Source organism: Diabrotica virgifera, chromosome 2 (assembly GCF_917563875.1).
Source record: "Diabrotica virgifera virgifera chromosome 2, PGI_DIABVI_V3a".
NCBI lineage: Eukaryota > Metazoa > Arthropoda > Insecta > Coleoptera > Chrysomelidae > Diabrotica > Diabrotica virgifera.
Genome location: NC_065444.1, coordinates 133,288,434 through 133,301,807, shown reverse-complemented (window position 1 = coordinate 133,301,807; position 13,374 = coordinate 133,288,434). Strand labels below are relative to the sequence as shown.

Sequence of the window (13,374 nt, the reverse complement as noted above, 5' to 3'; positions counted from 1 at the left end):
AATTCACCCCTTTCTCAAAACGCACCCCTTTAAATGGTAGCACTCCGCGGCTTTTTAATATTTAGATGTCCATTAACCATATGAGCCAATAAAGCCCCGTTAACTTTGTAGTTCATTATAAAATACATAATCAATAGCCTAACATGCCGCAAGGAAATAGCTTTAGAACAGTATAATTTTACTTACCCATATAGCCTACGGTTCCAACTCTACCCCTAACAGATTCTCCTTCGGGAATATCTACAGCTAAGCCTAAATCTGAGATCCTCACGTGACCTGCGTCATCTAGAAGTATATTCTCTGGTTTACAGTCTCTATATACAATGCCCTGCAATACATAAAAATTATTGTGATAAAATTTAGCTAATATATTATACTAGTGACATAGGAATCCAAACATCCCACTATAAAATATTTTATTTTAATAAAATTTAGTATATTTGCTTATTTTAACAAAAACAATAAATTATTAGAATTTCAGCCATATCATTTTGTTTTTTATTCATTACTTTTTTTTACATTTTGACCACTAAAAATTTTACTCTTAGGCCCGGTTTTTCAGTGAGCGGTTAAAATTTTGGTTAGCTAACCTAGTTTAAATTTTAACCAATATTTTAACCCTTATATCGTTTTTCAGTGCTTTATACCAAGATGTGCAATTCTGTAGATTTTTGACAGAAAAATAAACAAAATAGAATTTCATAACCTATTTTATAAATAACAAATAACATAACATTACAAAAATGATTAATGCATTCAAGTTCCGATTCTTCATCTGATGATGAAGATATAATTAAGAATATAATAATACATAATACAATATTTCCCGCGATAACACAAAATGTCATAATTTAACTAACCTCTTCTGTCAGCAAATATAGATAAACGTCTGTCGGGAAATTCGGAGTAAACCACCTCTATGATAGCGAGTATCGGTTAAAATCTTGGTCAACTTAAACGGGTTTAAGCGATAACCTAGTACTGAAAAACTGATTAACCATAAAAATTTCGGTGACCGAAAAATCTGGGTTAACCCAGCACTGAAAAACCGTCCCTTAGTTTACTAATCCTCGTTTTTTAAATAGGAGGAGTAATTCAAATTTACCGCGCCGTAATAGTCCAGTGCGCATCTGTTTTGAGATGGACGTTGAGAGGTGACTCAAATTTTTTTGCAGAAATTGCTTGAAAATAAATCAAATAATAATATTTGAGTTATCCTCCCTCTCAAAAAGGTCCGGAACATTAGAGAGTTATCAAGTAACCCTAGGAGAATACGGTAACGCTATTTTACTGTATACTTTACATGTTATTTATAACGTTACCGTATTCTCATAGAGTTACTTGACAACTCTCTATTGTTTAAATAATAAAAATGTAAAAAAATGAAGGAAAATTCGATGTTTTTCTTCGTTTTTTGATTATAACTTTAAAAGTATTCATTTCCGAGAAAAGTTGTAATGACATAAAAGTTGCGTAATTAAATTTCCTACAATATAGAATTGGTTAAAAATTTAAAAAATAGTCATCCTAGTTGCAAAATAGCAATAATTGCGAAAAAACCATACAAAAACAAGTATTCGCATTTTACGTTTTTCACCCATTTATGCTATACTTAGGAACTTCATATTTCACCCAGAAAAACTTTATGATACAGTAAAACAATACTGTAAATTTCATTAAGATCGGTTCAACAGATTTTGTAAAATAAATTTTGCAATACAGCTTTCGCAAAAAAAAATTCATTTTTTCAAAATGTTACAGGACTGAAAATAAAGCAGATAGCAAGTTGAATTTTTTTTTGCTTATAGAAGTGTACTGTACCTATCATTTGCAATTTGCAAAATTAAAATCGATTAATTACCACGGCGCGGCGTCAGGAAATTTTTTAAATAAACATTAATTTTTGGTGCTACGCGCAGGACAGCGGTGTTCGATTCACACAAGTTGATTTCCACCAAAATTTCTTCCAATCTTTATCTAATATATTATTTTCTTACTCTATATTTTGTTGTATTTTAATATTTTAATTCCACAAAAATCAAACTAATTTTATTATTATTTGTGAAATATTGTTTAAACAATTGCATATGTTTAAAAATAATAAACTTTTATTCTCTAAGTTAAAATATATGAACAAAGAAAGTTTTTGCTAATAAAAGTGTTATTTTAAATGACAAAGTATGTGCTTTTATTTTGCAATAAACAAATTTATTTATTTATATCGAAATGTAATAAAAATTAAAATGTATAAATCATTATCAAAGGTCATTGGAATGCCCAATCAGAGCAAACTATCCGCTGTCCTGCGCGTAGCACCAATAATTAATGTTTATTTAAAAAAATTCCTGACACCGCACAGTGATGAATTTTGCCGAAAACCTGGCCAAAATGCAAAAATTTAAGTTTATATATTCCGAGAAATTTTATATAAATCTTGTTCTGTAGGTTTCGGTGGATCATAAACGGCCGTTGAGGGCAGAAAAATACAAGCATATCACATATTTATATTAGTGTAAAGTTGTGATTGAACGAAAGCGGACCGAATAAAATTAAAGTGTGTTATACAATTGAGGCATTGTTAGGTTTTCGTTTAAAACTATAGACGTGTATTATTTTATTATTTTATAGTGGATGCTATTTCTTGAGGTAAGTGGAGTATTTCAATATACTTTTTAGATTCTTTTTCCTAACATAAACTTTATTTACATCATATTTACAAAATGATGTCAAGAATCTTCAATCGTTTTCTGTTTACCAAGTTTTAAAATGGGAAAAGTAAAAAAGTCAGCTTTGGTCAGCAAAGATTTTTTGCTTAATAAATAATTCAATATGTATATAAATATTCCTCAAGAAATCATCTGCAACAAGTTGCAAACTTAGCGGAATTCTTCATTTTAAAAAACTGTAACATGCTGGAGAATTTCTACATTAAGAAACTTTAATGTTATGGTCAGTTAATAAAGTAAGAACAAAATATGAAGCAGCTGATCCAGAACATTTACAGTTTTTTTACACAAGAACCGCAGATTTTTGTTATTTTTTTTTTCTTTCTTCTTCTTTTTTAATCTTTAAGTCATTTTACCTTTATGTATAGGTCTATCTTTTTGCTTTCTTATTTTTATATTTTCTAATAATTTTGGTCCTGAGTCCAAAAATTTTGCCTTTAAAAAAAAATAAAATGCATAAACGATACTTTATATTAAGAAGCCAAAAATAGGTAGGTCAACTCTTAATACATCTTAATTGATTTGTAAATGGATACGATTAATTATAATTATTACCTACCAATGTGTGGCTTCTTAACACAAAGTTTCGTTTATGCATTTCATTTTTAAAAAATTAAAATTTTTGGCTCACACGACCAAAATTATTAAAAAATATAAAAGTAACGAAGCAAAAACAGGATTATACATAAGAGTAAAAGGATTTAAAGATTAAGAAAAAGAAGAAGAAAGCAAAAAAAAATAACAAAAATCGGCGGCTCTTGTATAAAAAAACTGTAAATTTGCTGGATCAGATGCTGCATATTTTGTTCTTACTTTATTAACTGACCATATAACATTAAAGTCTTTTCATGTACAAATTCTCCAGCATGTTATATTTCTTTAAAATGAAAAATTCCGCTAAGGATGCATTTGACTGCAGATGATTTTTTGAGGAATATTTATTTATATACATTTTGACCTATTTATTAAAACGTTTTTATATACTTGGCTTGGTTGGTGTCACGGACTCCGCAAATTTTGTAATCCATTTTAAAAATAGTTCTAGGCTACGTAGGTACCTGAAATGTTTAGAATAGCTTTGAACTAGCTAACAATGCAATATTTAACTGCTATTATACAGGGTGATTTATTAGTAGAGTAAAGCTCCGTAGATCCGTTATGGTAATGGATAGCGATAAAAGTTAGTAACAAAAATTGTAGCCAACTTTTAGCTTCACATTACAAAATTAGTTATAATTATACAGGGTGTTCGATAATATAGTGGCAGATCAAATTTATGTTTTTTTAAATGGAACACCCTATATTTTATTTTATATTCGAAATTTTCTTAACTTCTCCATTACAAAAATATAAAAGTTTGGTATGTTATACAGGGTATTTACAAAGTTATAACAAATTTTATATGAAAATCGTAACAAGTTCAACTCCCTGCATAAATAAAAATAAGCACAACGGCAATGGTTTATTGATGCCGTATTTTTTTACTTATTGTCAAAATTTTCAGAAATGATTGATATTCCTGATTTTCTTTATATTGAATACAGGGTGAGTCAAAACGCAAGTACATTATTTTCTCAGTAATTTTAAATGAAACACCCTGTATTTTATATCACTATCGAAAAGTACTATTACCGTACTTTAATTTATGTATAACATTCCCTATGTCTAAATTTATTAGTTTTTGAGATATTTTTATTTTTCAGAGCAAATTATTAATTACGGGTCTAAATCTTTTCAAATTTTAGGTAAGCCACGACTGAATTGTCTACAACTGACAGTTTACGATTACTGATTATTGTAATTCATGATGAGTATTATAATATTGTAATTGATCTGTAATCAAAGTTGGCTTTTCCCCACTAATCAATCACCCTGAATGGATAAATCGATTTCTTTTATTTCATACTATTTTAAAAATGTGGCTAATGCAATGATATTTTAAAGTACGTTAATAAATCGATATCTACAAATTGATGGTGGGTCAGTGGCATCAGACTGCAGGCCGAGAGTTCCCTAGTTCGAACACGGCTGTTGCTGTTATTTTATAATAATATTCTCTCCTATAAATAATGAAAACGTTTTATTATAAAAAAGATCTTTTTTATAAAAGTGTAATTATTAAACAAAATATCTTTGCTGAGCAAAGTAGACTTTTTTACTTTTCCCTTTTTAAAACTTGAAAAACTTAAAACGATTGAACATTCTTGCCAATTTTCAAACATGTTTTAAATAAAGTCTATTTTAAGAAGAAAAAAGTCTAAAAAGTATATTAAAATACTCCACTTACCTCCAGACATAGCCTCCACTATAAACTAACAAAATAATACACGTCTATAGTTCTAAATGAAAACCAAACAATGCCCCAATATTATTGTATAACACACTTAATTTTTATTTGGTCCGCTGTCGTTCAATCACAACTTTACACTAATATAAATATATGATCTCATAGGCGCCCATGTCTATGGGCATGGTCACGGCCCCCCTAGCTTTTCTGTTGCTTTAAACTATAATATATTGCCATCCAAAGTATACAAAATGTAATGTGCAACATCTTCACGTCTGGCCCCTCCCCTAAAGAATTTTTAGATGGGCGCCCATGCATGATCTGCTTGTATTGTTCTACCCTTAACGGCCGTTTATGATTCTCAAAAACCTACAGAGCAAGATTAATATAAAATTTCTCAGGGTGTACCTATAAACTTAGATTTTTTACATTTTGGCCAGGTTTTCGGCGAAATTCACCACTGTGCGCCGTGGTGTTAATTGATTTTAATTTTACAAAATTGCAAATGAAAGGTACAGTATACTTCTATATGCAAAAAAAATTCAACTTGCTATCTGCTTTATTTTCAGTCCTGTAACATTTTGAAAAAATGAATTTTTTTTGCGAAAGCTGGATTACAAAATTTATTTTGCAAAATCTATTGAACCGATCTTAATGAAATTTACGGTATTGTTTTAATGTATCATAAAGTTTTTCTGGGTGAAATATGAAGGTCCTAAGTGTAGCATAAATGGTTGAAAAACGTAAAATGCGAATACTTGTTTTTGTATGATTTTTTCGCAATTATTGCTATTTTGCAACAAGAGTGACTATTTTTTAAATTTTTAACCAATTCAATATTGTAGGAAATTTAATTACGCAACTTTTATGTCAGTACAACTTTTCTCGGAAATGAATACTTTTAAAGTTATAATCAAAAAACAAAGAAAAAAATCGAATTTTTCCTTAATTTTTTGACATTTTGATTATTTAAACAATGTTGCGGACCTTTTTGAGAGGGAGGATAACTCAAATATTATTATTTGATATATTTCCAAGCAATTTCTGCAAAAAAATTTGAGTCACCTCTCAACGTCCAAATGTACTAATATTTTTACAGATGCACCCTGGTCTATAATGCTTGTTTGTAATTGGTCCAACCACAGACAAGTTTACTCCACTAAATTATAAATATCACTAATTATTATGTCAATATTGACATTTATGATAGTTTGACACAACTTTACTTTACTTATAGTACGTTCTTTAAAGGTAAAATATTGCAAAACCTCTAAATTTTAAAGAACCGCTTGAATCGACATGAAATTTGGCATACACATAGCTATGGCATACACAAGTCAAAGAAAAAAAGTGATATTGTGCCGATGTGTGTTTTTGTCCTAGGGGTGAGTTTCACCCCCTTTTGGGGGTGAAAAATATTTTTTCGAAATAAGTCCGGAAATGGACAAAATGACTAATTCTAAGCAACTTTTGTTCTATAAAGTTTTTTCACCAAGTTAATACTTTTTGAGTTATTTGCAAGTGAATATGTTCATTTTTAACAGAAAAAAACATGTTTTTGGGCGGTTTTTCGGAGATAACTCAAAAAGTAAGTATTTGGTCGAAAAAAAAAACTCATATCAAAAATATAGCACGTAAAAAAGTGAAAAACATGGTGTATATATTAGGTCACTATACCTAGTAGAAGCAAAGTTATAGCTAATGAAAAATAGGTTCATATTCGTCAAATTCCAAATCGAATAATTTAACGTGCCATAACCAAAAAACGAAGCACTTTTTTGGGGAAAACTCATTTTAACTTTTTTTAAGTGTTTAAAAAATGCTTATTTTTGTTTTTTAAAAAAATTTTTTAGCATCAAAAGTAAAGTTGGTCCCTTTTTTTTGGTAAGAAGTCGGGAAAATCACCCCTAATTAGCATTCCAAATTAACTTAATTGTTACCACTTCACAAGTTTCTTACTCGCGTATGTATTGATCCTATGATCTGTAAGTTTCATCGGTTCAAAGACCCGTGTTGAGCTGCCCCCCCCCCCACTTGCAAAAATTAAAAAACAAATAGCCCTAATTTATGAGCTTTCATATTCCGCAAACTAAAAATTTTGAGCTCGTTCCACTGAGCAGGAATTTAATACCCTAGTGGGGGGGGGGCTGAGTCAGCCCCCCCCCACTACTTAAAAATAGGAATATTCAATCGGTTTTTGCGGCAGAATTACGAGCTATTTATGAGCTCTTGAAATTATATAGTTTCGATTTTTGAGCTCATCCCCTTCACCCCCAAACAACCCTTGAATTGATTTAACTTAAGAGAAAGATGCTGAGAAAACTTAAAATATATCGTATTGCGGATATAATTCCTATAGCTTATATACTCTAAAAATAAACTATTAAATCAAGGGCATTTCGATTATTGAGCTACAACCCCTTCGCAAGAAAACCACCCTATCTTCCCGGCTTAAGAGAAAGTTGTACTTAAAATGCGTTAAACTAATTATTTGGCGACTACATATCATTTAATAATTTATAAGCTTCCAAATTACGCGCATTTAGATCAGTAAATTGCAATTTATTTTGTATAGGGCAGTCACTGAAGGTAAAAATCAACGATTACCTTCAATTTCGGTGAACCTTCATCGATTTTCACGAAAATTGGTCAGTGGTTAGAGGATACGTCAAGAAACAAAGGTGACATGGTACCACCTTGCGCCTTTACCCTGAGGGTGGGTACCGCCCCTTCTCGGGGGTGAAAATTATTTTATAAAAAATAACTGCACAAATCAATAAAAGAACAAATTAAAAGCAAAATTTATTACATAAAGTTAATAAAATAAGTCAATAGTTTTTAAGTTATTAAAGATCAAAGATTTTAATTATTTGTGAAAAAAATACATGTTTTGAAGAGGTTTTTTGTAAATCACTGAAAAACTGTAAGTTTTTACAACAAAGTTAATAGTAGTTTAATTCGTATAGCTTATATTCTAAGAATAAACTCTAAAATCACGCGCCTTTCGATTATTGAACTACAACCCCTTCGCAAGAAAACCATACCATATTCCCGGCTTAAGAGAGGGTTGTACTTAAAATAATTTAAATTAATTATTTGTCGACTATATATTGTTTAATAATTTATGAGCTCGCAAAATATACGCATCTCAATTATTGAATTGCCATTTTCTTTCTATAGTTCAGTCACTGAAGCTAAAAATCAACTATGACCTTCGATTTCGGTAAATCTCCATTCATTTTCACGAAAATTGGTGAGCGGATTTTGATACTATCAACTTTTTCTGGATCTTATTTTTGATGGGTATTTCTAAGTACTTTGACAAGTATTTAGTACCTAAGTGTTATAAAATGCATCTTTTTCCCGTTATTTAAGCTTGAACCCTTAGATTTGAACAGTCGCGGAAAAAAATATACATTTAATTACCAATAACTTACTTTAAATTAACATTAAAGGTTTTTCAAGTAAGCAATTTATTACATTTTTGTAAAACTTTTTTGTAAAAACTTACAGTTTTTGAGTCGTTTATGAAAAATCACTCTAAAGCATGCATTTTCTTTCCAAAAATTAAAATATTTGATCTTTAATAACTCAAAAAGTATTGATTTATTTTAATCACATTATATAACAAATTTTGCTTACAATTTGTCCCTCTCTCGATTTGTGGGGTTATTTTTAATAAAGTAATTTTCACTCCCGAGAAGGGGTGACATATACCCCAGGCTAAAACCCCAAGTTGTTATTGTCAATTCGTGAAAATAAATGAAGATTTACCGAAATCGAAGGTAATAGTTGATTTTCTACCTTCAGTGACTGCACTATAGAAAGAAAATGGCAATTCAATAATTGAGATGCGTATATTTTGCAAGCTAATAAATTATTAAACGATATGTAGTCGCCAAATAATCAATTTAAATTATTTTAAGAACAACTCTCTCTTAAGCCGGGAAAATGGGGTCGTTTTCTTGCAAAGGGGTTGTAGCTATATAATCGAAAGGTGCGTGATTTAAGAGTTTATTCTTAGCATATAAGCTATACGAATTAAACTACTATTAACTTTTTTGTAAAAACTTACAGTTTTTCAGTGATTTACAAAAAACCTCTTCAAAACATGTATTTTTTTCACAAATAATTAAAATCTTTGATCTTTAATAACTTAAAAACTATTGACTTATTTTATTAACTTTATATAATAAATTTTGATTTTAATTTGTTCTTTTATTGATTTGTGCAGTTATTTTTTATAAAATAATTTTCACCCCCGAGAAGGGGCGGTATCCACCCTCAGGGTAAAGGCGCAAGGTGGCACCATGTCACCTTTGTTTCTTGACTTATCCTCTAACCACTGACCAATTTTCGTGAAAATCGATGAAGGTTCACCGAACTTGAAGGTAATCGTTGATTTTTACCTTCAGTGACTGCACTATACAAAATAAATTGCAATTTACTGATCTAAATGCGCGTAATTTGGAAGCTTATAATTTGTTAAATGATATGTAGTCGCCAAATAATTAGTTTAACGCATTTTAAGTACAACTTTCTCTTAAGCCGGGAAGATAGGGTGGTTTTCTTGCGAAGGGGTTGTAGCTCAATAATCGAAATGCCCTTATTTAATAGTTTATTCTTAGAGTATATAAGCTATAGGAATTATATCGGCAATACGATATATTTTAAGTTTTCTCAGCATCTTTCTCTTAAGTTAAATCAATTCAAGGGTTGTTTGGGGGTGAAGGGGATGAGCTCAAAAATCGAAACTATATAATTTCAAGAGATCATAAATAGCTCGTAATTCGGCCGCAAAAACCGATTCAATATTCCTATTTTTAAGTAGTGGGGGGGGGGGGGGCTGACTCAGCCCCCCCCCCACTAGGGTATTAAATTCCTGCTCAGTGGAACGAGCTCAAAATGTTTAATTTGCGGAATATGAGAGCTCATAAATAGCTCATAAATCAGGGCTATTTGTTTTTTAATTTTTGCAAGTGGGGGGGGGGGCAGCTCAACACGGGTGGTTCAAAGTCCTTATTTTTGAAAGAGCTGTAGTTAAAAGGGCTTGAACGAAGGACTTATAACGAGTGTATGCAAATTTAGAAACACCGAATCTTAACCAATTTTTGTCTTACAGAAAAACAAAAAATACAAAATATTCAGAAACGTAAATCCGACTTTTTTATTGTATAAGATTTTTGGTATCCTTAACAATTTTTAAGTTATTTTGAAAAAAAAGCATTTTTTTTCAAAATTAAAATTTTTAAAAATTTTACTTTAAAACCAAATTTTTTCAAAAATAAGCACTTCGAATCGATGAAACTTACAGATCATATAAACACAACATAAGTTAAGTAACTTGTGAAGCGGCAACGATTAATTTTATTTAAGTTGCTAATTGGGGGTGATCTTCCTGATTTTTTTTGCCAAAACAAAAGGGACCATCTTTATTTTGAGCGTAACTTGCTTACATTTGATGTTAGAAATTTTTTTATAAAAACAGAAATAAAGCTTTTTTAAACACTTTAAAAAAGTTGTAATGTGTTTTCCCCAAGAATGCTTCATTATTTGGATATTTCACATTGAATTATTCTATTTGGGATTTTTCGAATATGAACCTATTTTTCATTAGCTATAACTCTGTTTTTGCTAGGTAAAGAGACCTAATATATACACCGTTTTTTCACTTTTTTATAGGCTATAGTTTTGCTAAGAATATTTTTTTTGACAAAATGCTTACGTTTTGAGTTTTTTACGAAAAACCGTCCAAAAACGTGGTTATTTTGTTGAAAAATGAACATATTCACTTGCAAATAACTCGAAAAGTATGGATTTGGTGAAAAAACTCTATAGAAGAAAAGTTGCTTAAAATTAGTCAGTTTATCCATTTCGGGAGTTATCTTGGACATATATTTTTTCACCCCCGAGGTGGGGTGAAACTCACCCCCATAGTAAAAGCACACATCGGCACCATATCACTTTTTTTCTTTGACATGTTACTATTGTTACCTATGCGTATGCCAAATTTTATGTCAATCCAAGCGGTTGTTTAAAATTTACAGCAAAAACGGTGAAAGAATGTCCTATTATCAGTAGACCCATTTGTACCTTTCGGTGTTAAGCCGTTTATAATACAATTCATTAATTACAATATTTTACAATCTTCTGAGGTGTCCTAGCTCTTAACGAACTCTCTCCATTCCTTCCTATTGGATGCCATCTGTGTTGCTTCCTGCCATGTCTTACCTTTACTCTGCAGTATCTGCGAGATGTCACTGTTCCATTCTTTAATGGGCCTTCCTCTTCTGTTCTTCCCTATTGGTTTGCCGTCCCACACTAATTTTACTTGTCTATTATTGTCCATCCGGGTTAGATGTCCGAACCATGCCAATTTTTTCTCCTTGATTAAGCCGAGTATCGGTTTTATTTTGAGTCTTTCTCTTATTTCTTCATTTCTGATTCTATCAGTTTTTTTTACTCCGATCGTTCTTCTGAGGTATTTCATCTCTGCTGCCTGAATTCGGCTCTGCTGTCTTTGTTTAATATCCAATTTTCTGCTCCATATGTCACTGTAGGTCTATATATTGTTTTGTATCTTGTCATCTTGGTCTTTGTTGATATTTCTTTGTTATTAAGGAATCCTCTATTTAGTGCTTGGAATAGTTTTCCTGTGTTTTCCATTCTGTTGTTAAGATCGTCCTCGATGTCTCCTTTGTTGTTGATTACTGTTCCTAAGTATTTATATGAATTTGTCTGTATTATTTTTTATTGGTCTATCATTACTTCTATTTGATCTTCCGTCCCTTGTTTCCTTGATATTTTCATTATCTGAGCCTTCTCTTTGTTTCCGTTTAAGTTGTATTTGCTTGCTTCTAGGTTCCATTTCTCTAAGTTGTATTTCAGTTTTTCTGCTGTTTAGCACTGGGCTGAGACTTCCCCCTTGTGTAACTCCTTGAGTTGTTTCAAATGGTTCTGACTGTATATTTAACATTCTTACTGTATTTGTTGTTTTCATGTATATACTTTTTGTTGCTTCTATCAGTTCTTCACTTACTTGTTTCTTCTTTAGGCTTTCCCATATATCTTTTATTTTGACCGAGTCGAATGCTTTTACCATGTCTATAAAGCTCAGATATATTTCTCTATTTTTCTTTAAGGCTTTTTCTATTACTTGTTGCATGGTGAATATATGGTCTGGTGTGTTGTGTCCTTTCCTGAAAACACTTTGTACGTCCTCTAATTTGTGTTCTATTTATTTTCTGATTTTCCTTTCCATTATGGTTTCATATACTTTTGCTGCTACACATAGTAGTGATATACATCTATAGTTCTTACAGTCTCTTGTGTTTCCTTTCTTGTATATAGGTATAATTACTGCATTTGTCCATTCTCTGGGTATTACTTTTCTCTTCCATATTAGGTTATATATGTATATCGATTTTTCTTTTGCTTTTACTCCTATATATTTCATCATTTATGGTGCTACTTCATCGCTTCCTGGTGCTTTTCCAATCTTTATCTTTCCTATTGCTTCTTCCAGTTCTTCTTTTTCTATAGTTTCTGGATTTTCCGTGTTTCTCATGGATACTCTATTGATGTGGCTTTCCTTCTCCATTGTATTCGCTTGATTTCCATTCAGTATCAGCTGGAATGTTCCCTCCATCTTTCCATTATTGTCTTATCGTCGTTTATTATTGTTCCTTCCTTGTTCATTATTTGTTTCAGTTTCGTTTCTTTGTTGCTTCTTAGAGTTTTCAGTGTTCTATAAAATAATTTTACGTTTGCTGTACTGTTTCTTCCATTTTTTCTCCGAATTTTTCCCAACTTTTCTTTTTCTCTTTCTTAACTATCTCCTTTTGTTCTTTGTCTCTTATAATTTTCATATTTTTGTTGTGTTTTGTCTTGTATGTATTCTTTCCATAATTTCTTCTTTTCTTTTATTTCTCTTTTCACTTCATCGTTCCACCCAGATGTTCGTTTCCCTCTGTTGTTATTTCTTGTAGTTCCACATATTGATTTAGCTGTTTTTATCATCGCATTTTTAAATTTTCCCCATTCTTCTTCTATTGTTTATGTTATTTCATATTCATTGTCCATCTCTTTCTCTAGCACTTCTGTGTATCTTATTTTCGTTGATTCTTCCCTTAGTTTATAAATTTTTATTATTTCTTTGTGTTTTCTGTTTATGTCCTCATTTCTTTTTATTTCTTTTCTTTTGCTTTTGAATGTGGTTTCTAGTAGATAGTGGTCACTACCAATTTCATAACTCCTTTTCACCCTTACGTCTCTTATCCAGTTCTTCTCTGTTTTTTTGCACTATAGTATAGTCTATAATTGATTGTTCGTCTCTTGATTTGACTTCTCTTGTGATCTTGC

General features: G+C 30.8%; 1 protein-coding gene across 2 annotated transcripts in view; it reads right to left on the bottom strand.

Moving 5' to 3' along the window:
* Window positions 1-13,374, bottom strand: part of LOC114330073 (G protein-coupled receptor kinase 2) — a 778,149-nt gene that overhangs the window by 42,296 nt on the left and 722,479 nt on the right. For both annotated transcript variants that reach the window (XM_050642802.1, XM_050642803.1), the window contains one exon: window positions 187-328. In XM_050642802.1, coding sequence (XP_050498759.1) covers window positions 187-328 — 142 coding nt within the window. The remainder of the gene's footprint in view (window positions 1-186; window positions 329-13,374) is intronic.